Here is a 26,055-nt window from a genome sequence, read left to right as displayed (position 1 = left end):
TTAACAAATGCAGAATCTTTACCAACAGGACTTTCCTGTGAAGCTTTGAGGGATTGATTGCATGGATCCTAAATCCTCTTCTGGTTGCATACCAGGCTTTACAGATACCTGGGGTTAGTACTTGCCCTGGTCAGGTTGGGAGCTGCATGCTGTCAGCACTCACTTCTTTCTGTTATCAGGTATGGAAGATACAAAATTTTGCAAAATACAAGAGCCTGAATGGAAGGAACCTAGAAATGTATGCTTGCATGTTTTGAAACATTTTGAAGTAAATGGATTATCTCTGGTGCTGACTTCTATATCTACCTGCTGACCTATTCCTTAGGAGCCAAGACCTGTATCTCACTCTTGGAAGGACTTTCATCTTGAGATTTAAGAGTGCACTAATATTCTTAGTTAAGCTCATAATTTACTCTGTTATTTCTGTTTCCTCTTTCTTTGCTCTTTGTACATCTTTGTATTAGATTATTACAGAGAAAACATTGTGAACACAGAATGGCTTTTGTCAATAATGAGCAGCATCTAGTGGGGAGATGGCATGTGCTGCCTTTGTCAGCTAACGAGCAGCAGATGGTGGGGATTCAGAGCATGGCACATCATCCACGCTAAGTGCCTGGCATGACAGCAGCCAGAATTAGAGACATACCAAATACCTAGGAGTCTAGATTTCCTTTGTCGCTCTTCTGAGAGATGCCAAATTCATATGTTTAGCTATTAGCATATAGTGGCACACAGTTAATCAGTGACTATCTGTGTTAATCCAAGGGCTAAAGAATGTTGGCTGTGGGCTAGAAGAAAACTGTGTGCAAGGGATAGCCTTGGGGCAGCGTTCTCACGTTTGAAACCTCCGTCTCACTTGTTTCTGTTTCCGGTTGGCGCTGTTGCTCATTCAACACAAACATAAAGGTAAAGCAGCTGTTTTCTGAGTCAATGCTAAAAGCTGTGACTGGATTATATAGATATCTGAACGATGGGGCATCATCCATGCTTGTAAGTATGTGCTGCCAACACACTCCTGGGCTGGCTAGCAAGAGCTGGTCTGTAGGAACATCCAGAACTGTGGTAATAAAAAGCTCATTTCATCACCAGCAATCCATCGTCATCAAACCTTGGTCTCTGATCGTCCTTCAGACAGAGCAAGTCTCCTCCATGGGGGAGAATGTCTTTATTAAATGAAGTGCTGCATGAAAATGGTCCATTATAATTAGTATTCCCTAGACAGGTATTGAAGCCACCTGCCAAGCAGGCTTCCGCTAAATGTCAGTTTTGTCTCTTTGCCTGACACACATGTGCTTGCAGGGAATTCAGTGCAATCAGAACTGAAGGTTGTGTAATACCTGCACTGGTATATACCTTCCTGGGTTGCACTCAGCATGGTGTGGTGAGCCAAGCTTTTCTGCAGTTGCACAGTAGCAGGCTAACTCTCAAGATCCTGAGCACTGTGACTTGTATTTGGGCAATCTGAGAAACCAGTTTAATCCAAGTGTCCAGTAGATCTGGTAAGAACGTTTCTGTTTCTGTGTCAGGAAATTGAAGCCCTTGGGACCCCTGCTGAACCCAGGGTCTGGTGACAAACACCGTAGGAACTCCTACTCTGGTAGGCTGCATACCATAGTTCAAGGATGAAGGTATGAGGTGGGAATGTGCTCTTGTTATGGTTTTGACCATGCTTCTGTTGCTGGTTTTGCAAGCATTTTTAACTGTCTTAGTCAGGTAAGTAGAATAACATTTGAGATAGTCCTGTAATTACTTGTTCATTGCTGATGTTAGCATATTAATCTTTGATTTCATCTTCTCTTGTGTGTCTCTTAACTATGTTCTTGCTTTTACCCTGTAGAGTTGGAACTGTGTGTTTATGTATAATAAACATGACCTATTTTGTCATATTCCATTCTGTGTCTATCTTTTCTATGCTGAGTATGTTTGCATTTCCATTTAATCTATCTAAATGCACACAGGGTTTTGTATAATGCTTTATAGTCTCAGAAGATTTTATAGATCTGGTGTCATCGGGGTGGGAGATGTGGCACAAGTAAGCCTGCGTCATTCAAAGTGTTTGTATCTGCACGCTTGCTCTAAATCTTCGTTGTCTCTGCACTGGTGGGGACTTAAACTGGATTAGCAGTATACTGTAGTTTGAAAGTACAGCACACAGTAACCATTTTAATGTTTCCCCGAGGTTTGTTGTACCTTATTTTCCTTGGCTTTTTTCCACCCCCAATATGAAGCTTTCTTACCAGACAAGTGTTTACTGCTCCCTCTGGTGTTCACTTGCAACAGGTGTTGGAGCTCCCTACACTGAGAAGCAGCGAGGCCACGAGTTCGTAATGATCAGCTACACACAGCCCTGGGGAAGAAAGAGTCTTTTCACAGCAATGCCAAATGAAACCCGCACTCTGCAATTAGTAGCCCGGGTTTCCTAGATCATGTGAAGAATATTTTGCTGTGCTCTAAACCCTTTCATTTGGGAAACTGAAACTCTTGCAGAACAAAGGCAGATTAGCTAGGTTTCTTCAGGTGAATTTGACTGACTTAATTGCATTCAGTTTCTACAAAAGAGGTATTTTTTAACAACTGATCTGAGGGCTGGAAAGTATTTAAAAAAGAAAAAATCCCACTGGAGCCACAGTCATGTCTGAGGAAGTTGGTCTGTCATTGGAGAAGCTCTTGAGTGCAAGAACTCCTACACTTGCTGGCATGGGCTGCAATAGGAAGAAGGTGGTTTAGGTGGTCGCTGCAACAGCTTCAAAGCCATGTCATATGCTTGGAAGCCTCAAATGAGGACTGTCAGGCTGCCTTGTCCTGCCCTCTTTGATGTAGGATATGTTTCAGGAGGTGGCCTTTAGATTTGTTGCTGTTCACTACTTTTAAAAAAAAAAAAGTTAAGTCATGGCGTTTGCCCTCAATCAAGAGCATGCTTTGAGTCTGCTCTACAGGAAGTTCATAAGTTGATATACTTAGGCATATTATGTGTGCTTTTCTCTTTATAAGTCCCAAAATTACTATAGAGGCAAAGGCAAAATTTAGTACTAAATGGTCATTACTAACAGCTCAAATCATTCTGGCAACAGTCTGAATTTAGATGTGTGTCCTCACCTTGTTAAGGTTTGCTCTGAGAGCAGTCAAAATCATGACTTCCACACTGCTAAGAAGAAGTAACCAGCTTTAATAGCCACTTTAAAAGACAGAGAAAAAAAATCTTGCAGAGACAATGAGTGCTACAATCTTTATAAGGTATTTAGTAAGTGCTTATTATGATAGTATAGTTATTACAGCTGAAGATACTTTGCTTGGATTTAACCATTTAGCAGGGTCAGTCTAATGAATGGTTTTCATGTACAGGAACAAAGGGCACAAAGTAACTCTGGCTCCTATCCTTTTAAATACTAGGCTTTCAGTTAGGCAGAGCTCAGTGCACTGAAGAGATGTGGTGTTTTGTTAAAAAGAAATGTCTGCCTCATTCAGAGGGGATTGTCTAAACCAGTTGAGATCTAGAAATACAGCAGTGGGCCAGGACTTGGGCAGGACTAATCCTACCCATCAGTAAAGATTACTGACTTTGATTTAATATTCAGTAGCCCCAGAAAATTCTTCTTAAAACATCAGTTAAAGCCAGGTGTAGACTAAATCTACAGAAGATGAGATGCAGGGTGATATTTTAAAGAGATGCTTACAGATTCCTGGGATTAAGATCCAGCCTTGCATACCTGCAAGTTTTTGGACTGCCCCATCATGTATAAAGGTGAAGGCATCTCAGCTGCTGCAGTCCGTAGTTGCTAGCCAGGTGCATTTTTTAGCTTGGAGAAGTTACCATTGCTGCTAAGTTGTATTCTGTCTTGCTAGTGAACAGCTTACAGGCAGTGTGAGCTAAATAGCTGTGAAATGGTCTTGTATCAAGACTCACTACATTTTGGAGAAGGTAAGTATTCATTAGTTGCTTATTTACAAGTAGGTGATTTAGTGACCTGGCACTTAAAAAAACTAAGTAAACCCAAAAAATCTTAAAAGGGGAACTACAGCATTGAAATCACGTTTTCACGTATGAAGATTTTGTTACAACCTTAAGATTGTAACACAAAAAGTATTACATCTGAACTTGTAGTCTTTAGTTCATCAAACCTGTCCGCTACTTTGGAAAGTGTGGAGTGGCTGTGATAAGGTTCAAAGTACTTACCAGAGGGTTAGATGGCTGTGAACTTTGGTCACTGTCTATGTGTAAGTGTGGAGGTGATGACAAGCCTCTGCTGCAAATGGATGTGTCCCAAAACAGACGAATGGTTGATACAAACAGTGGAGCTAGCTGTCAAATACTGACTGATTTGAAGAGCTCTGAGATCCCCTGTGAGCATGAACAAGGGTGATGCAGGCATAACAAAAAAGGTAAATAATAAATACATTAATATAAAACCAGTGTGTTAAAGTAACTAGTATAATTACAGCAGATGGAATACTCTGTAGCTCTGAGTAGTGCTAACATCTGTGTGAAAGGTGGAAGTGTGAGACTTGTGGCATTTTTTTGAGAGTGTGTTCTGGGAGTTTGACTTTCCTTGTAAACCGGACTAACAGTCTACCTTTGTGGTGCCCTGCTTTACGGTACATCTCCATCTAGTGCATTTTAAATGCTTCCAAAGGAAACAAAGGAGTCACAGAGTCTCAGTGTCATGAAATGATTTGAATTGGAAGGGGTTTCTGAAGGTCTTAGTCAAACCCCCCCTGCTAAAGCTGGTTCACCTGGAGCCAATTGCACAGGATCATGTTCAGGTGGATTTTTAATATCTCCAGAGGAGGAGACTCTAGAAGTTCTCTGAGCAGCACTAGCTCTGGACAGAGCTCTACACAGCCTCTCTAGGGCAAGGTAGAGGGGCATTGGCTTTTGTCCAGTGCTCAGGTACCTCTCCTGTTCTCCATGGTCTTTCAGAGATTATAGAGAATGGCTTAGCAGTAGCATCTCTCGATACATGTCGGTGCATCCCATTGGGGCCCATGGATTTGTGGGTGTCAAGTTTGCCTGATCTCTAACCTGTTCTTCCTCAGCCAAGGGAAAGTCAACTTTTATCCAGACTTTCTCTCTTGCCTCCATGGTTTAGGATTCCCAAGGGTTGCCCTTAGCAAAGTGTGAGGCAAAGAAGGCATTCAGTATCTCAGCCTTCTATGTATTCTTTGTCACCAGGGCACCTACCTCATTCCCAAATGGGCGGACCCAAATTTTCCTTGGTCTTCCTTTTGCTAGTGATGTACTTGAAGCCCTTCTTGAGGTCTTTGACATCCATTGCCCTTTAATTCTAAATGGACCTTAGCTCTTCTTATCATTTTCTCTGCCTACTCTGGCAGTGTTCCTGTGTTCCTCCCAAGTGGCTTGTCCCTTTTTCCACATTCCAAACTAATTTTTTTTTGCTTGAGATTTGCCAGAAAGTCCTTGCTCATTCATGCAGGTGTTTTGCCCTCTTCACTCGATTTCTTACTCATAGGGATGTACCTGCCCCCTTTGGTGCATCCCTATGAATAAGAAATTAAACAATCTGGAGGTTGGAGGAAGCGCTACGTGAGTATTAACCAGTTCTCTTGGACCCTCCTACCTTCTAGGGCCATAACTCATAGGGTTCTCCTCCACATTCCTTTGGCCTTGAGGATGCCAAAGTTAGCTCTCATGTAGTCCAGGCTGTAATTCCAGTTACTGCCTGGCTTCCTCCACTCAGGATCTTGAATTCCACCATCTCATGATCGCTGCAGTCAAGACTGCCCCCCGTCTTCACATCCCCAGCTAGTCCTTCCTTGTTTGTCAGTACACCTCTCCTTGATGGCTTCTCCACCACCTGTGTCAAAACATTACCATCAGTGCTCTGCAGGAGCCTCCTGGGTTCCCATGTGTCCACATGAGTTGTTTCTCCAGCAGAGATCAGGGTGGCAGAAGTTCCTCATGAGCACCAGAGTCTGTGACTGTGAGGCTCATTCCAGCTGACTGGAGAATTCCTCATTGACTTCCCCTTCCTGACAGGGTGGCCTGTAGCAAACACCCGCAGAGGTGTCACCCACGTTGTCCCTTACATGTTGACTTCTTAGCTGTGAGCTCTTGTCTGGTTCTTCACCCAGCCCAAGGCAGAGCTTGATACACACCAGTTGCTCTCTCACATAAAGAGCAGTTCCACCACCTCACGTTGCTGGTCTGTGAGAAGAAAATAACCTAATTTCCTAGAAAGTATGTAGCCATCCATGACAGCATTCCAGTCATGTGAGCTATCCCACCATGTCTCTGTAATTGCAGTGGGAATGTGCACACAGATCTCTAATTCTGCCTGCTTTTCCCCAGTGCTGTGTGTGTTTGTGTACAGGCATTTCAGAGAGGTAATAGTTCCTGCACATTTTCATGAAGGAAGGGATGCAGGAGAATCCACCAAACCATAGACACCCTTGAGGTGGTTTTTCTTCCAGATCTCACCTTGGTAGTCAGATAAGGAACATTTGTTTTTGCTGTGGTTGGCCTGTCTTGTTCCCCAGCTGGATGTGATGTAGTGAGTGTTGACACTTTGGAGCTCACACCCCGAGTCCTTCAGTTTAATGCCTGCTCACTGAGTTGGCCAAAGATCCCCTTTGCCAAAGATCCCCATACCTCTTCTAGACAGGTGGGATACCTAACAGGATGATAAATAGGGATTATTTTTTATATTGACACCTTTTGGTGGGGATTGTGTTAATATATATGGAAGGAGAAAATTGAACAGCAGGGCCTGAACTTAGGAAGAGAGAAGCCAGATGCTAATTAGCATCCTGAAAGGATCATGGCAATGAAAAGCTGCTGTCAGTAGATTTTGTGTATTAATTTTAATGGAATAAGTATTGTCATGTGCTAGGATTCCAGCAAACCAATCTTTAGATGTCTCATTCTTACTTAGAATGCAGTAATAATTTGTGTAAAAATCTAATGAAGTTAACTCCTCTTTTTCTAGATAACTAGAATATATAGCAGAAAGCTAGGAATTTCTCAATAAAGGTAGTTGTATGTTTTGTAGTAGGTGCACATATACACACGTGGAAGACCTCTGGACTTCTAGTCACATCTCAAAATCACTGAGTGCTTTTAAGTCTCCTTCTGTGTTTCTTGCTGCTTCCTGTCATCTCCTGGTTGACCTGGAATATTTCTTGCAGGTAGGTAAAAAACATCAGAATTCTTAAGCAAAGCTGGATATTAAACAACACATGAAATGAGCATCAGCATTAATTGGGAAGATGCTGTAATGCAACTGTTGATCCTTTTGCCACTTACTCAGATGGCTCTCAAACATGGTCTATCAAACTGGAATTAGCTCTTGTTTTTACTCATGATTAAGCAACCAAATACTTAGTAGTTATAAGAAGATTTGTAATTAAGTGACCATGGTTAATGTTTCATTTGAAGCTCAGTTACACATGAGTGCTTATGTTTGATAGCTTTTTATACATGGCGATCAAGAGGGTTTGTGGTGCTAATTATTTAATCCTCTTGGTGGAGGTCAGTAAATAGTCCAGTTGGAGAGCTTGGAATTGGACGGGTTTAGCAGTTGGATGGAATCAGTGGCACAACTGAAAGAAAAAGAACAGGTAGGTAGTATCCCAGAACGGAGTGAGGGATTGTAGGCCATCAGACACACAGATGTTCCTGAGGAGTACTGCTGCTAAAGTGCCTTAAGGGTGATGTTCTGTCCTGCCTGTTTGCATCCTGAGTAACATAACTCTAAAATTGTGCTTACTTTGTCCTTTAGTATGATGTTAATGTTTGGGTTGTTTAGTGAATACAAACTTCTAAAATACTTCTCTTAACTGAATGTCTGAAAACCAAGGCTTTTGTTTGTGCTCTCCTCTGACATCTCTGCTTTGTTATGATTTTGAAGGACTAAAACATAGACTCCTAGACCATGAAAGATTATTTTAGGGCCTTATTGTCTGGCAAGAATTAAAGGCTGCCAAACCATAGTAATTCAGCTCTGAAGTGCTTTCTTTTTTCACCTTTTAGAAGGAAGCCATTTACTCTTCATGGCCTTGGCTTTTTTTTTTTTTTGCTTTAGCATTGTCCTTTCTGTCTTACTGCTAACTACAGTATAAATATTACTCATGTAAATGGTTGATAGTTTACTACATTGGAGGCAGCCTCTGAGGCTTCCTACTGGGCTAATTTCACTACTTAAAAACCCATAAAATTGCTTCCTTTAAAATAAAGCACATTTTAGGCTCTTTTCCTCTGTGTTTGCATTAGCAGTTTAAATATAGCAACTCTTTCACCTGCCTTGTTTAACAGGGAGCAAAAGCAAGAGTGACCCAAGGGCTTTTTGTAGGTACAATGAATGCTCTGCAGTTGGCTGTGTTTTGTATCATAACTCAGTAACTTAAATTGTTGTTTAGTTTTGAACTGGAGAAGTTCTGGCATAGTGGACTGTTGAGTACATTTTATATTGACAATATTACTCAAGTGCTAGCTTTTTTCTAGATAGGAAAAAAGCAAGCAGAGGAAGTGAAACTTCTGTGCTGTTCTGCAAGACAGCCCTGTTCCAGAGCTCTGTGAACCAACAAATGATACATTTGCTTTCAGTGCTGAGGCAGCTGAGTGACTGCAGGTAGCAGTGGCTTTCCTGTTGGGAACAGAACTGAAAATACTTTAGAGTCCAAACAGCAGTTAACTGATGCAAAATAACTGTAAGTGTTAACAGTGTTAGGGTTTATATCAGTTCTTGGGGTGAAAGGAATCATATCCTGGTGCCATGTAGCTTGTGTTACACATTGTTATCAAATCAATCCTTCTTTGTAAATTGAAGTTGAAACCTTCATCTCCTTCATGTAAAGCCTTTACTGAAATGCTGCATCTCACCACGCATTCATCAAAAGAATCTGGTTTTACAGTGCTGTCTGATGTGGCTGTAGCATCCCTTACCAAAATTAACCACAGCAGAGGAGTTTAATGTGGTTTATTATCGAAGTCAGAAAAATACTGATGGCTGTGCAATAATGCAGCATCTGCATACAGTGGTTTCTGTCTGGAGAGTTGCTCTTGTTGCATGCAAGTAATCAAGCTTTGATTAGCTGAATAAATCATTATCTGTTGTTGAGTTGAGAGGTGTAGCTGTGAAGCAGCATAAAGTTACTTTGCTTGATTGCTCTTGGAGAGGTTCTAAGGCAACAATTCAGTTCAAAGATGCTCAAGTTCTGTGCAGTTTACTTCTATCTGTACATTGCATCTGTTACATCCTGTTTCCTCACTTCCGATTACAAAATAATTGAGACACATTTTAAAACAGAAATGTTTGTAAAGTTAAAAGAAGGAAATAGGCTTCTCTGCTGGCCACATCGTGTGGGATGCCTGCTGTGTGCTCTTCACATGTTGTATGCAGTAATTAGTGCGCAGTTCCTGCTGTGTGCTCTTTGCATGTTGTATGCAGTAATTAGTGTGCAGTTCCTGCTGTGTGCTCTTTGCATGTTGTATGCAGTAATTAGTGCGCAGTTCACTGTAACTACCTGTGAAATGCTTGAGGTGTAAATAAGCTGGCTCAACAGTAACAGTCATAGACTCACAGAAAGGTTTGGGTTGGAAAGGATCTTAAAGACCATCTAGTTCCAGTCCTCCTGCTCTGTGCAGGGATGCCTTTCATTAGACCAGATTGCTCAGAACCCCATCCAACATGGCCTTGAACACTTCCAGGGATGAAGCATCTATAACTTCCCTGAGCAGCCTGTTCCAGTGCCTCACCCCCCTCACATTAAAGAATTTATTCCTTATATCCAGTCTAGATTTACTACTTCCTTTCAGCTTAAGTCCTATCACCACATACTCCTGTAAACAGTCCCTCTCCAGCTTTCTTGTAGATCCCCTCAGCTACAGAAGGGTCACAGTAAGGTCACCCCAGAGGCTTCTCTTCGTCAGGCTGAACGACTCTCTCAGCCTGGTCTCATAGGAGAGGTGCCAGCCCTGTGATCCATTCTCTGGCCTCCCTCTAACAGGTCAGTGTCCCTCCTCTGCTGAGAACCCCAGAGCTGGATGCAGTACTCCAAGAGTCTCACAAGGACAGAGTAAAGAGGCAGAATGCCCTCCATTGCCCTGCCGGCCACATTACTTTGGATGCTACCCAGGATGCTTTTGATGTTTTGGGCTGCAGGTGGACCTTGCTGGGTCATGTCCAGTCTCATCCACCAGAATCCCCACATCCTTCTTGGCAGGGCTGCTCTCAGTCCATTCACCCTCTAGCCTGTCTTCACATCAGGGTTTTCCTTGACTCAGGTACAGCACCTTGCACTTGGTCTTGTTAAACTTATAGTTAATACTTTTAATTATAAAATGCATTTGATGTCTTTGCTGTTTTATCTATGAAAAGAAAAATCATCTGCCCATTGCAGATCAGTTGTAACCTTCAATTCAGGTTCCAAGTCATTGTAGCCTTGAGTATCAAAATTGCTTTTATTGAAAAGTATTATCTATATACAGCATAAGGCTTTACAGAGTGTTGCCAAATCTAGTTTCTTTTCCTCTGCTATTGTGAATCTCTGCTGAGAAATAATAAAATGGATTACACTTTTTTAAAAATAGTACAGTTTCACACTTGGGATCCTAAAGGTAGCAAAATGTTTTTTCTGTTACTGCTGTAGAGCTGTGCCTGCAAACTGTCACATTGTTAGTGGAGTGTACTACTGGTCCTGATTGGAAGTTAGTATTTTTTAGAGCTTTGAAAGTAGAGGGTGGGAGGATTAGGTTCTGTGTAGCATAAGGAACAACTTCACGCACTCGCACGTACAACTGCCAAAATAGTTTTTTTGAACTTAAGCAAAGCAACCTGGAGGGAACATTTGGCAAACTTGTGCTGTGGCCAGCAACTCTCTGCCACCATCTTCGCCATTTGCTTCATGTTTGAATTTTAAGAGATGAAAAGAATATTTTAGTGAAGAGCAATTTCTTCCCATGGGTAATGGAGTCATAGGAGGCTCCTCAAGTTCATGGTAGTTCACTGTCTCCTCTTTTTAAATACCTCGGCAATACAGATTCACATTAATCTTCCAGTCCTGGGTTGCTTCTGCCATGAGTAGGTAATGAAAAGTGGAAGTGGAGTGAATTGATCCTTTCTGCCGTAGGCTCACAAATTGGTTGAATGGCAGTTTTTTGGGGTATTTTTTGTACTTACTATATTGAATCCAGACAGGATCTGTATTTGAGTAGCCTTTTTTAGTGACAGTTTTGTAAGTTGATCTGTGGTTTCTTGTTGTATTTCACCCCTTCCTGTCCAATGTGTGGTCTCTCGGTTTCTTCCTTTCTGGAGACATGGGTTCAGGGGGACTTGCCTGCAAGTTCTTTTAAAAACAACCAATTTCCTCCCTTCCCTTTCCTTTAGCTGGTTGTAACACCTTGGATAAATAAGGTCAAACAATCCACATGTGCCTGTTCATTTTTTCACTTCTCTTCTGTCATTTCCTGATATCCCTGTAATTCTTGATTACCCTGAGCCTGTTGCAACCAAGCGTAGCAGAGAAAAATACAGATTGCAAAGACAATGCTGTCCTTGAAAGCTTACTGAGGCTGAAATAACTGAAATAGCCAAATAGATAGCTCCTGTTAGATAAACATAAAGCTTCTCACATACAGATTTGCCTGAAAAATCTTAACCTGTGCAGTAGGAGACACAATGATGGGCAAAGGAGAAGAAAACTCTTTTTGTAACAGTCATGTAATGGGAGTTGGAATTGCAGAGGAATGCTGGGATAGTGCAGCGCATGACTTGAATGTTCTGTAGGCTGTCATGATCCTGGTATATGTATCTGCTACTTGTTAGGGTGCCAAAGACCTGAAGAAAATTATAGCCCTTCATGGTTAGAGTATTTCCAGAGATCCTGTGGAATGGGAAGGTAGGTTTCTGCTCTGGAAGAAATGATTGTCATTTCCATAGGAACTTTATGAGCAATGACCAAAAAACACTTACTTGAAAACCTTGGGAAAACTATGCCAGGGGACAAGAAGGATGTCAAATTGAAAATGAAGCTGAATTTCTTCAGTGGAGTTCTCCAGAGTCAGGGGATGTGACTTGGACTAAGCCTTTACTGGTTGCTAATTTTTCCTGCATTTGTGTACAGCATATGAAAAACACATTTTGTGTCTGGAATTGGAACTTGGAAAACTAAGTTTTGTTTGGGAGCAAGACTTGTGTCTAGTAAGCAACTGACTGACTTGTGAATCACCTTGGTGGTTGAAATGCTCTTTTATATTCCTAGGGTCTCTAATGTAAGTGTGAGTTTGAATTGGGATTGGTTTATATATCACGTGTGTCGCAAATATAGAGAATTGAATTTGAATTTTCTTTGTTATTTTTTCCTTCTCTCCAGATAAAAAAAAAAATAAAATCAGTGGACTATAGAAAAGGAAAACTTGGAGATAATTTGAAGGTGTTTAGTTCCTTGTTTGTTTTTGGTCTGTGGTTGCTAGTGTGCGTTTTTTAATGAACAGTTTTTCTAAAACTGAATTTTCTTGTTCTCTGTCTGCTGTCTCCGGAGGAGGAGGAGAAGATGGAAGGATGTCTGGGGATAAAATCTTTAATTAAACATTATATAACTATCTAAGTAATACTTCTATTAGATAATTGTTCTGAATGGTTTCTCCCTCTTTTTTTGATGGGGTATCTGTATGCTTTATACAGAAGAAAGAGTTCTTGACTTTGTTCCTGGTCATTCCAGCATGGTTTTCTTCCAGGTGTGGCCAAACATTAAATATTACTTATGGCTTTACTGTGGTAGCTCAAGGCAATGTCCCAGATGTGCTTTTTACCCTTTGGGGCCAGAGCAGCCCAGGATGCTGTGACCTGTGCTTGTCATAGCTGGAGCGGGGGCCTTGCAGTGCTCATCGCCACTTCTGGCTGCACATTCATTCTGCTTAGGAACATGCAGCCACATGACCTCTTCAGAGGGCCAGAGGCTCTGGTTTTGATGACTCAGTCTGAAATCTGTCAGGAAGAACAGGCTACAAGAGTAAGAGAATGGTCCATGCTAGAAATGTTAGAAGTAAATAATTTTGAAGCCTTAATTTGTCAAGATTTTCAGAGAGGACGAAGAGCATCATTGAGTATGATTTGCCAGAAAATTGATAGCTTCTGAATTCAGACCCCAAGTGACAGAAGTAAACCTGCTTGGAGAAATGGGATCCAGTAAATGTTAATAGAGGCAAAAGTACAGTTGCTTCCCCCTTTTCTTATTTCTTCTCCTTCTTGAAACTCTTGGAACTTCTTCTTTTTGTGCCCTCTGGAACCATTCTGGCTCAAAATACATCTCTAAAATAAGTTGTCCAGAAGCACTTGGGGAGTGTTCACTGTAGGGGTTGCAGAAAGACGTTAGCTCTTATAGAAAGGAAAACAAAAACAAAAGCACAACTTGTGAAACACTGGGCACCACTTCACATACATGTGCTATTATCACTCTCTTCCAGCAGCATCTTGACTGGCTTGTTAGTGCATAAATACAGACTGTTTGCCTTGATGACACTGAATCTGTTGCTGAGGTTATTTTGCTGGCTTTGTTTAAAGACTTTGGGGGTATGATGGTGCCTCACACCTCGTGGTTACGGAATTATTTAGCTGAGATCTGTCTGTCTCAGAACTCTAACACAGAAGCTGCTCTTTGAAGTTGTGTGAAGAATTGCATGTTTCAAATGTCTCTGCTGATGATTTTCTATTGCCAAAGGTCTGAAACAACAGTGCCTACTTCAGGGTAATTTATAATCTTTTTCTGCAAAGTAATGGCTCACTGTCTTTTCCCCAAGTGGCCCTTGGATACTCTTCAGAAAAAGTGGTAGTTGAATATATGAAATTTAGTGATACCTCTTACTTTGTATTTCATAATTCTAATTGAAAAGTAGTTATAAAATGAAGAAAAACATGTAAGAAAGGAACTGCAAGAATTTGATTTTGGAGGACACTAAAGCAAGTGAGAATTACTGTAGTTACGGTTTAAAACAATTTATATGCACTCTGTTGAGTGATGGAAGAAGGCTTTGCTACAGCTGTACTTAGTTAATCCTGGAAGAGAGGATTCCTTCCAAATTAATACTGTTTATCCCTATTAGATATACTTTTTTTTTTTTTTTGTCTGTACACTGATAGTCCCTGACCTTGTCCTGGCCTTGTAAAACTGTGCAGGTTGGTGTATTGATGTGCCATAGGACCACATTAAAAAACTTGGCTCTTGCTGTGGAACCCAGTCTGTCATAGTTCAAAACCTGTGAGTTGTAAGCACATCTTAGATTTGGTAGATTTGGTGTAGGAGTAGGAAACATCTGCTTAAAAGGCCAGCAAGCTCTGGATCTGGCTTTTTTCCTGATGTTCTCCCATCAGTGGCCTTACCACATTGCACCATACACACCTTCCTGCAGTTACCAGCATACTCCTCCTGCAGAGACTGCCTTTGCTTTAGAGTGGATTGTCTGAAGTCTTCGGTGTCCTGTGGTGTGGTCCATCAAGTCATGAGATAATTTGAAAAAGCAAAAATGTAACCATTTGTCTTGTAAAATTTTTTTGTTTTGTTTTTTTTTTTTTTTTTTTTTTTTTTGTTGTTTTTTTTTTTTTTTTTTTTTTTTGTTTTTTTTTGTTGGGAGTTGTTTTGTTCTAGGCTGGTGATATGATAACAGTACATAACTGGTGCTTGCCTTGAGCATCATGGTGGAACCATCTGCATTACTATGGCTGAGGGCAGCGTTCTCTTGTTATGAAGAGTAGTTGTGCAGTAATTAAAAATGTGTAGTACTTGAGATCATAATGAGATTCTGTAATCATGTGTTAAACACATTTTGATGCTATTGTTAGTATTTAATGTTTTATGAATAGCTGTGCTGTGCAACAGGAGATACAGTGGTCCTTTTGCACCCAGTTTTATATAAATCATGTTGAATAAAGACAGTCTTATTTGTGTCTGCAGCCTGAAAAATATTTTTATGAGGATCTCTTGTGTTTCTTAGTCTCACAAAGACACTAATTTGCTTGGAAGGCACCTAACATCAGTGCCAAAAGTACTGCATAGAGCACTCTTAACTGTACTACTACAACAGGATCCCTAACCCTTGTAAATTGTTTCGCTGACCTCCGCCCACTTCTGTCTCTTCTCACAGCAAAAGCCAAATCCAAATGTGGTGCCACGTTCTTCCCCTGTGCCAGCGGGATCCACTGCATCATTGGCCGCTTCCGCTGCAACGGCTTCGAGGACTGTCCCGACGGCAGCGATGAGGAGAACTGCAGTAAGTGGGAGCCTGCTTGCAAGTGAGGGCACTGCTGCTTATTTCAACTAATTGATGCTACTTAGAAAAGAAACATTTGGTAGCCTTCTGTTTCTGAGTCAAATGTTCTCCATGTCGTTTAGGACCCAGATGATCCTTGGCTTTTCACTTTATGAAAATGAGTCTGCCTTTTTTTTTTTAAGGTCCATCTCAGTCTTGCTTTGTATATAATGCCTGTGTGGTACTCTAAGCACCTGAAATTAGTTTTAAGCTGCATGTTTGCTTTGAACATGTTCTCTATACTCAGATGTAACTCAGATTGGACAGATATTAAATATAATTTGAATTGTTCCTTTTTTATTTGCCTGTTTTTTGTCACTGAAGAATATGATGTATTTGGTCATCAGCACATCTGAGTTTCTCTGTTTATACATGTTTTTAAACAACAAAAAAGCAAATAATGGTATATTTAGTGAAACAAAATGGTATATTTAGTGAAAAGCAAATAATGGTATATTTAGTGAAAGAGGTTCTTGGAAGGAGAGGCAGATTCTTGAAGCCAGACACGCCTCCCAATGCACAGCAGTAGGGAACTTGTAGCAGAGAGATGATCTGAAGTACTGCTTGTTTTGTGCTAAACTCTCTGCATGTGGCTACACAGATCCATTTGTATCTGTAAGTCTACCAGGGATATATCATAGCAGTTGGGAAACATTATGTTGAATGGAGCAGCTCTGTTGTTACTATCAAGAGCTGGTAAAAGCATGGGTCTCTAGGTGAAAGCTTGCAGCAAAATACTTGTTCATTCTCCTGTCACAGGCATGCTGAGATTTTGTTTTCAATGACTTTTAAAGGTCAGGAGGAGGACAACACACAGCTGCTTTCAAAGATAACAAAAGGGGCAATCTTTAGAGTGATCTGTCACTGTCTGCTTCATGGAGGACTTGCCTTTCTTGTTGATGCTTGGTGCTTGTTGGTGGCTGGTGCAGTTCCACAGCATGAATCTCTCTTAAGCTGGCATCTGTTGTTGTCCTGGAGAGTCCGGTTTGGGCCATGCAAGGACTATGTGGCTGTGGCAGGGAATCAGCACTTCTGTGGAGAAAGTGAAGCCAGAGAAACGTTGAAGGCTAAGGGAATTACTTTGGGTTATGCTTGAACAAATGGACTAAAAATAAGATTTGACAAAAGGGCTTTGAATATCTTTAAGGTGGTGGACTGACAAGTGGCAGGTCTCAACTGAATGTGCACCAGCTTATGGAGTTCATTAGGAATGACACAATTTCCTGTGAGCTTGTAGTGTGTAGCTCTAATGGGACCTTACAGCTGATAACATGCTACTGATCTCCCCATTATTCTATGCCAGTGAGGCACTTGGTGTTTTTTAGCATGTCTAAATGTCTAGTTACTGCTTATGAAGAGGAACAACCATTTAGGTTCTAAGGTGACCTCAAAAATCAATGTGCTATGTAAGTGTGCAGCAGTTTCAAACCAAAGGAGTTTTAGCATGTTTGTGCTAAACAAGCTCTTGGAGAGCTGGAGAAATTGGGAGTGTTTGTTTTTGTCCTGCAGGTTATATGCAGGGAAGACTTTAAAGTTTAATTTTATTTATTTATTTATTTATTTATACTCTAAATTAGCTCTGACTTTAAAGACAAAAAAAGAAATGGAAGCCAGTTAGTATTTGGAAACTAATCCCCCTTGTTATTGTCATAGAGAAGCAGTTTGAAGTAGACATGGCATCTAAGCAGCCTTTTTAAGATTTTCAGTTGGTAAGTTGCATTCTGTTTCAGTTACCCCAATACCAAAAACTGTTTGGAGTTCAGAGAAGAGTGCCAAAAAGTATTAAAGGACAGAGTTTGATTTATGAGTAGATATTAAAACCAGCTAAATTGTGCATGTCTCAGCTAAGTGATGACTTTGTTGAAGGATATGGTTATATATGATGCATATGAAGGGTGCAAACACTGTTGCTTAAAAAGGGGTTGAAATTCAAACAGTGAGCGGCTGAGAGATTTTAACACTGCTGTTATATCAATTTAAAATAGTGAGGAAAATGGGGAAGAGAATCAGAGGTAAATAAACCACTGTCTGGCAGTTCTCAGTCAAAATTGTTGTCTTATAATATGGAACTTCAACTAAACTGAGTCTTCTGTAATGGGAATCAACAGGCAGTGTTTATGGTAGGCGCTTCTACCCTCCATATGTCTTCAGTGTGAGCAAATGTGGAACAGTGATCATGATTGGGCTCTCATGAAAATGAACAGAAGGCTTATCACAAATGTGGGTGGGCTAAATCTCTGCTAATTGTAATGAATCTTGCATAAATTAGAAGTTTCAGCTCTCCCTGATTAGAGAGCCAGGACTGGTTTGATTGCCAAGTTACTCCCACATACCAAGGAATTGACCAGCTGTTGAGTTGTGACCTGTGGTTGATGCTTATCAGCTATTTTGCCGCCTGAGCAAGAAGAATTCCTAATGAAAGGTCGCACTTTCTCTTTTTGCAGCAGCAAATCCCTTGCTTTGCTCTACTGCCCGATTCCACTGTAAAAATGGTCTTTGCATTGATAAAAGCTTTGTGTGCGACAGTCAAAATAACTGCCAGGACAACAGCGATGAAGAAAGCTGCGAAAGCCCTCAAGGTAGGCACAGGGGTTTTATTCTCTTCTGCAATATTCTGCCAAGTCAACACAGACTTGGCAGAAAATATTATTCTGTTGGCTTGCTCTGTGTTGGCTAGCACTGCAGATAGTGAGAGTGAAATGTGTAGAGAGTGTGCACATGCATACATTGCATTCTCAGAAGAGTGGTATCTTTTTCAGGTTAGTAAAAACACACTTTTGCAGGAAGCGCTTGTAATCTGTGATCCAGTACTCACTGAAGTTGCTGGGAATCCATTTAGTACTTCTGTGAGATGGATTGGACCTGGGGGATTGATAGTAAAACCTGAGTTGGAAGTGAATTTGTCTGTTTACCAGATGAGTAAATCTTGTGTATGCTTAAAGCTTTAGATGTTCATTTCTCAGTTACCTTCTCAAAGACATGTTTAACTGCAGGACCCGTCTACAATGAAAACATTTATTCCTACCCTTCCCCTGAAGGCAGGGAAGAAAATTTTTATTTGAAAATTCTTGTGTATTGAGTCTTGGGAGAATCTCTAAACACAGTGACATTTTTATTCTTTTTAACCTATCATATACATCTACAGGTAGTGTTTTTCAGTTTTGTTTTCTGTAACTTAATACCACAGTATTTTATAAAACAAGAAGTATATATGAATGACTCAAGTATGTATTGGGCATCTGCTGTCAGACATTTTAATATCTGAGTTCCTACCAAAGCAGAAAAAATATGGGAAATGGTGGATATTTTCAGGGGAGATGTGGTGTGCTTCATCCTGTAGAAAGCAGGACAGATGAAGAGAGATAAAGCAGCATATGAAGGAAGATGTAATTAGTGAAATTGAAAGATTTCTAGATTACTATCTACCTGCTCTGATTAATTAGTCCTTTGTGGAAAATAAAATAATCCTGAGCTTAGGATGCTGATAAATATTCTTGACAACTCACAGAGGAAGAGGAGGAACGCACAAAAGCAATGCTAACAAAACAAGGGTTTATAGCAGTGGTGTGTGACAGTCTCTTCATACCTCTGTCATACCTCTGCCTAACCTATGAGCTCTTTCCTTGGTTCCACATGTAAAAGTTGGAGGAGTCGTCTTGCTAACTCTTCTGTGTGCTAAGCTACATCACAGCCTGGGAATGTAGCTGTGCTCAGATCAGAGCCTTGGAGAGGGTCTGGCCTGCCCCTGCTCTCTGTTGGGAGTGGGACGAAAAGGCTGCTGAGGGCTAACGTGTGCCCAGGGCTGGACTGTTCTTCACTGAGGCTCTAAGGCAGCCTAATCACATTAATGTGGGTGGTAAGGTTTCTTTTGCTTTCTCTCTTTTTTTTTTTTTTTTTGGCTTCTGAGGCTTAAAGCAGCAGTGCTATTCTCTTAGATTGGGATGACTGCTTCCTCTGCAGATTAATTGGCTGGATTGCCTCCAGGTTGTTTGTTGTCATGACAATCTGCTTTTGGAACTGACTGTTAGGCTCAAGAGAAGAAAAGAGCTGTATTTCATGAAGCTGTTACTTTTGTCTTTGCATTTGGTCCTTCTGGAAATGTTAGATTAGTAAGAGGGCAAGCAAAGTAATTCTTTCTGATTATATGTGTGAAGGAGGCCCAAACAAGGAAGAAGAAACTCTCTCCATTAGGACAAGAACAGCCATGGTTGTGGGCTTATTTAAAAAACAAATAGTCCAAGTATGGGGTTGGGAATGAGGAGTTCCTAAAGTGAAATGCTGGTTGTGGGGAACCTGTGTAATTGGCTTTTCCCTTTGGCAGCTCACAGCCTCCCTGAATTGCTGTTTCACCATCTGTAAGTGGACAGTGTGTGGGTACCTGTCTTTCAAAGCTAGGATTAAAACAGTGTGATGTGTTCAACTTCCCATCTGAATATAAATTACAGTTTCCTCTGGAGCTTGCAGCTATGGTTTGTCTGTCCTGGCTTGCAAACACAGCAACTACTTTGTGTTAATTGGGAATTAGACACTGCTGTGGACAATCTTTAATTTCCCACAATTCTTTCCACAGCAGATGTAATTATTGTAATTACGATGTGTTTGCGTTCACACAGTACCCAAGAATCCTGGTCATTAACTAGAACTCAAGTGCTCTGGGTATTTAGGGACAGAGCAAGGCAAATCTGTAGAGTGTTATAAAATGAAGATAGAGGGGTTTCTTCCCACTGGCTATGTAATGTCAAATGTGGTAGCTTTAGTTCAGTGTAATTGAGTGTAATCTGACATACAAGATTGTCCTTGTGTGCTGTTTTTCTGTCTGTAAATGTGTTGATTTAGAAGTCACTAAGCTTATGAACCACTACAAGATAGTGTTGTTATCGCCATTTAACAGATGGGAAAAAGAGGGCATAGATCAGCTAAAGGAAATGCTCCCAGAGTGCCATCCTGGCTGGTAGGAATACAGCTTCAGCTGTGCTTGTCTGCTTCAGGGGTATGCCATTAGACTTAATCATTGTTTGCAAACTGTTCTGAGATACTAGGACAACATGGGAAATAGAAGTGTGAATTATTAATTGCTACTTTGCTCTCTTTCTGCTCTTGGGTATACTGACAAGCTTTTTAAATTATCACCTCTTCCTGCTCTTCCATGAACTTCAAAGGACTCCTTTATCCTGCTGTCATTACTGCAAAGCTCCAGTAGTATATCAGTTTGGTTTGTGTCAGATACTCCTCCATGCATAAGGATCCTTTCAGTCAAGAAGGGTCACTCTGCAGACAAGGAAAACAGGAATGTGGCCTCCTACTGAAAAACATACTGACCCAGCTTTAACATGGAACACTTCAAAATGTGCCATCCTCGATGAATAACAGCTTTGCTAGCATGCTGCAATTTGAAATGAACCTTAAGATGTGCATTTAGAAAGATTAATTTTAGTCACAAATAAGAGCAGATTCATTTGACAGGAGGGAGGGCCCCATGATTTAGTTGTGAAAATGAGAAGATCAGATTTCAGAGGAAGTTCCTGCCCTCCTTTCTCCTTAACACTTGTAACTGAGTGTTGTGTATTTTATAAAGGTTTGTATGTCATGAGGAAAGTGTCAGATTAAAAAGTGCCAATTTAGCAGCAAGTCAAAGAATTCTTCTCTAATTCCTCACAGAAGTTATCTGCAGCTCCTGTCGCTGCCATGATAAACTTCAGATCAATTCTTTTAATCCCACCCCAGCTATACTTTGGTCATCTCCAAGTTTTCCAGCAGTGAAGTAGCACAGCAAAATATTTCCCTTAATTTGGAATGTGATGTATTCATCAAAGTTTGTGCTTGAGTCTTGGGATTGGATGGAGGATATAATTGCTTGGATTATTTACCCCAGTCAAATACATGAATTACTTAAGAACTGTTCTTTCTAGGGTGTTACTCCAGGTTTAACAATACCAGCAGCAATTAGAAACTTCTGCTCCTGTTCTGTGTTTAATTGATCTCAGTTTAGAGGAAAGTTTCTCTCCCCCACAGACTTCTCTCCTATGCCTCTGTTTAGCTGACAGTGTTAATCTTAATCATTCATAGCATCTACTCTGGATGTACTCCTCAGGCCTGTCTGTTGCTGGGGGGATTTCCGTTCTATGACAGGCATCCACTCAGTTCAGAAGGAATTACTCCTTCTCAGTATCTTCCAACAACCATATATATTTGTTCAGCTCTAGGACTGTGTTTGATTTATTCTCTTAATTGGTTTGGGTTTTTTTTGATCTAAATGTGTCCTCACAGTTCTTCTTTTCCTCCATTTTCTACTTTAAGTTTAGAAGACTTCAATGCTAACAAAAGCATACTGGGTAGTTTAATTCAAACCTGTTTTTCTTTCACAGCCCTTCTTTTTTCTCCATCTAAGTTGCTAAATACCTTTACTAGTTTTAACCCCGTTGCCTGGGAAAGGGAGTTTTATTGCTGCTAGTCTGTATTCACTCTGTCTGCTGCTGTAAAAAGAGGCTCTTGGCTTTAGTAATATTCCTGGAATTCTAGCTATGCAGTTGTTTGTAAACAGTAGCATTGTGGTCAAGTTAAAAACCAAATGTTTTGCAAGTGTTCAGAAGTTAATTCTTGTCCTGTGTATTTGGTAATATCCACTGCTGTCCGTGTGGATACCTCCTCCTTTTATTTTTTGTGTATTTTTTCATTGAATTTGCATTATGATTTTTATATACCCCAGTATTCTAAAACAGATTTAGAAGTATACACAGTTTTAGAAATCTCTGTTCTTTTCTCTGGGGCATTTATAAATTGCTTATATAAAACTTGTCAGCATAGTAAAAAATAAAAAATCTGAACCTGTACTGAATAAAAGGAAAATAATTCAAAATGTTGAGTTCCTAAAATTAATATTCACGTGATAATATAAATTCTGTGCTGATAATTTCTGTGGATTAAGTTATAGGCAAAGCTGGAAGTGGGCTGGCTGTAGAGGTAAGCACCAAGGCTATTGCTAATGTTTGCATGATTGAGTTGCAATGCACAGTGGGTTTTAGAACTGACAGCTAAGTGGAACACACATACTCTAAATTTCAATGAAATACCACAAAACCTAGTTTATGAAACACAAATAGCTCCCAGAACATCCCGCTCTGTATGGAGCTTGTAACCAGCCCTTTACACTTGATAAATTGAAATTCTGAAATTTCCAAATACTGTGGTATCACTTAGACATCCCAAGGCTTTGTAGTCTGATCCTGTCTGTATACAGGGTTTTAGTGAGTCTCTCTGACTCATTATTGTCTCAGTCTGTAAACTGAAGCTCAATTTGCAATTATTGTGCATAATCTTAGCCCAGATTCAGCCTGCAGCAGGAATTTAATACTCGAGGCAGACTCAATAGAAACAGAAACATAAAAAAGGACACAAATAAAATGTCACTGAATGTTTTATTAAATGAAGGCTTTGCCTGACCATATTTAGGTCTCTAATATCCTTCTTTCATAATACTTACTAATAGAAATGGTTTTGTTAGCTGTGAATTTTTTCTTTACTGTGTTTCTCTATTCACTGAATCCATGCTTCCTCTTCTTTCCCTTTTTTCTCCTCAAAAGTTTATTTTTTTGAGAGGGTTCTTGTCAAGAAAAAAATGCATCCATCCATTGGGGATTAACATGGGGTCTAACAGGTAAGGTGAACTATAGGAGGCAGGTGTTGATGTGGCTGGTACTGACCTTTCAGGTGACAGACGAGTTCATCTCTGTGTTACTTTGTCAAATTGTTATTTAATAAACACGTAGACTCTGTGGTCTGTGCTGCCTCCCAGGGCAGGCCATCATTTGTAAAATGGATTGTTGATCATTTGATAAGAACAGCTGATAATAACCCAGCCATTATGTAGATGGGCCCAGACTCATGCAGAAACATCTTCTGAGTGCGATTGAGAGAGGAACTCTTATTTCACTGTGCATGGAGGCTTTGGAATTCAAGCAGTTTTAAATAGATGTGGGGATCTCAGGGAGAGGTCCAGACAGGTGGTGCAAGTGGATTGAGTTGCTATGTCTCTCAGCTCCGTCAGCTTGTGAGTGTAACAAGGTTTTGTTGCAGAACAGGCAAATGTAGATGAGAAATAGTCTTCTTGTAGACCAGCACGTTGCTTCTACAGGCCTGTCATTTTGGCAGAATAATAAAAGACATGCTGCCAAAATGTTACGCTGCCCCTGCTTGGAGTGCAGATATTCTACTAAGAGCAACTGTGATGTGGCAATAGACAAGCAATGACTTCAAGTCTTCAAATGGACAACAAATTTACTTTAAAAGGTGTTTCTAGATCTGGGAGGTGTCCAGACTCTTTACCTAATCTCCTGCTCAGCTCACCTTTGATGACTTGAAGCTCCGAGTTAGCAGCAGATGATGACTACTGTAAAAGTCAGTTTTATGATCTAGGTCAAATCTTGAATGTGGTGTTGTGTCACCAGGAGTCACCATGTTTACCAACAGCTTTATCAGGGATGATAGGGAAGAAAAATAGGATCTGGCAACAATCACCTTGACCTGAAAGCAATTCCTTGAAGATAGTAAGGATGGAGAACTGCCATTGTGCCTCCAGCTTGTGTTAAGTATGTTCTGTAGACAGATGTACTTCAATATGCCTTCCCTTAAGGCACAGCTTACCCCATCATGGAAGCGCTGGTCTCACTGGAGTGCCTTACTGGACTTTTATTGTAATACTATGATTTTTAATTCTGGTTGATTGGTTGGGTTTTTTTTTTTTGTTGCTGGAATTGAAATTGCGGTTCTCAGGCTACTTAGAAAAACAGGAGGTGCAGGGATACTTTTCTTTCATCAAGTGGCTGATGAGAAAAGCTGGGAACTGAGCCTGAAAAGGCATGGGGTCTTCTCACCTGTGCAGAGATGAAATGTGAGCTCTGAATGCTTGTGTCCAGATATTCTTACCTTCACTTTGTAGCATTTATGTCTAATTAAAAGTTCCAGAAAGAGGTGATGACATGGATATCCAGTTTCATTGCCTGTGCTTCAAAACTTCAAAAACAGTTTATAAAATGTTACACTTGAGGAAGACTAATGTGAAATAAAGGATATTCTTTTCCCCCATTGATCTTGAGGCTCATTAAATTATCTCTTGAGCTCTCATTAGTAAAAAAAAAATAATTCCTGTGATATTCATTTTCCACAAGTTTATGACATCATTTTGGTGTTTGAAATACACTGTCATGCCATGCCCTGGCTACTGAATTGCATTAACTTTTCATTATGTCAGTGTGATTTAATTATGCAAGCAGCTCCTGTTGCTGGACTGTAAGTGCCAGACCCAAGTCTTTTTGCTGTCACTGGGGGAATCCAAATAAAAGGCACAGATGTTAATCTTTGACTTGCTGTGAAACAAAATCAGTTCCAGGTAAGGTGACAAAGTGTATTTTCTACAGTTACTGTAGAAAATTATTATAGCATTTGTATTTAAAATGAAACCTTCTGTTAGTGCAGTTTCAGTACAGGGATAACCTGTTTTTTGTTGGAAAATGGGAGTTATAGCAAACACATGTCATGCAAGAGCCTCAACAAAGGTTTCCTGGGTTAAGTACTGAAGAGACACTAGCAGAGTGGGAGTTAGCTTGGCTGTGTCTTCTGTTTCACATTCTAACCCTCATTCATCAGACTGGCCCTCCCCAACCTGTAATTCTACTTTCACGCCCAGCTGGGAGCTGGTCTGCATGGCTCTCCCACCAGGTCTGGCCCTATCAACCCTGTACAAAAGTTAAACTTTGCTGTTTAGCCTGATTATTGGCATTAATCTCCAGTAAGTAATAATGCTTTAGCCTAAATCTAGCTTTGAGACCTGTGTGCATTAACCAGGTCAGAAAAAGGTGTGAGGTTAATTTATGCTTCAGTGCCTTTGTTAATCTTGGTCTGGCATTGTCATGTCTGTAACCACTAGTTAGAAATGATTTCCCAAGATGAACTATTGAGGAAGGTGGCTGCATTCAGCAGTTTGCACTGGGACTTGGACAGAGAGTACCACTGTCCCTTTCTTTCTTTTTAGGAGTTGGACTGGTTTTTTGTGCAGCAGTGGAATTGGCAAGAAGACCAGTTTTGTTGCATATACTTGTGGGGGGGGGGGAAACCAGATCTCAGCTACTTGAGTATCAGACTTGGGGGTAGATTTTTAATTTTGGTTTAGTTTTTTCTGCCTGCATCTGCTAACAGTAAAGTTGAAAGATGTGAATCCTAAAATGTCAGGCTGCAACTCTGTCCCCAGCTGTAACTAGTTTTGCATGTGGTTAAAATCTGTATCTTTTCACTACTTCAGTTATATCTGGGAATAATTTGTGGCATGTGAGCTCTGTCAGAGCTCATATGTGTGTTCTTACACAAAGCTAAAGCCACAAGCAGAGCCAACATAGCCAGATGTAAAAGGGTCTCCATTCAGATTGTGTAGCAGTTTAGTACATAGCCAACTATGTGATTGTGTTTTCAGTGTAGAGAGTCCCCTAGAGCAGGGTTACCAACCTCTGCTGAGAAGTTTTACTGACATTTGCTCAACAACAACAAATTCAGTAACTCAAGGTTAGCCAGATGTCCCTTTAGCTAGAATCTGTGCTGCTGCAATGCACTTGGTTTGTAGGAAGGAGAACAGGTAGAAATGCAGAATTGTCCCCAGAAGTGCAGGTGATCCCATGAGTGCAGGACCTCAACATGCCTTAGCAGTTTGTGTCTATTACTTTGAGAAATCCTTGTTTAAGGTGGTTCTTGTTTTTCCCTAAGTGGTTTCACTTCTGCGTGCTAGCATAGCTGCAGAGGCATTTGTTTCT

The 26,055-nt window shown here is 40.6% G+C and overlaps 1 protein-coding gene across 1 annotated transcript in view; it reads left to right on the top strand.

Moving 5' to 3' along the window:
* Positions 1-26,055, top strand: part of LDLRAD3 (low density lipoprotein receptor class A domain containing 3) — a 109,028-nt gene that overhangs the window by 38,006 nt on the left and 44,967 nt on the right. Inside the window, exons 3-4 of the mRNA XM_053946230.1 lie at positions 15,095-15,220; positions 17,704-17,838. Coding sequence (XP_053802205.1) covers positions 15,095-15,220; positions 17,704-17,838 — 261 coding nt within the window. The remainder of the gene's footprint in view (positions 1-15,094; positions 15,221-17,703; positions 17,839-26,055) is intronic.

Source organism: Vidua chalybeata, chromosome 6, assembly GCF_026979565.1.
Source record: "Vidua chalybeata isolate OUT-0048 chromosome 6, bVidCha1 merged haplotype, whole genome shotgun sequence".
Lineage (NCBI taxonomy): Eukaryota > Metazoa > Chordata > Aves > Passeriformes > Viduidae > Vidua > Vidua chalybeata.
Note: the sequence above shows the minus strand (reverse complement) of the source record. Positions and strands in the feature narration are given on the sequence as shown.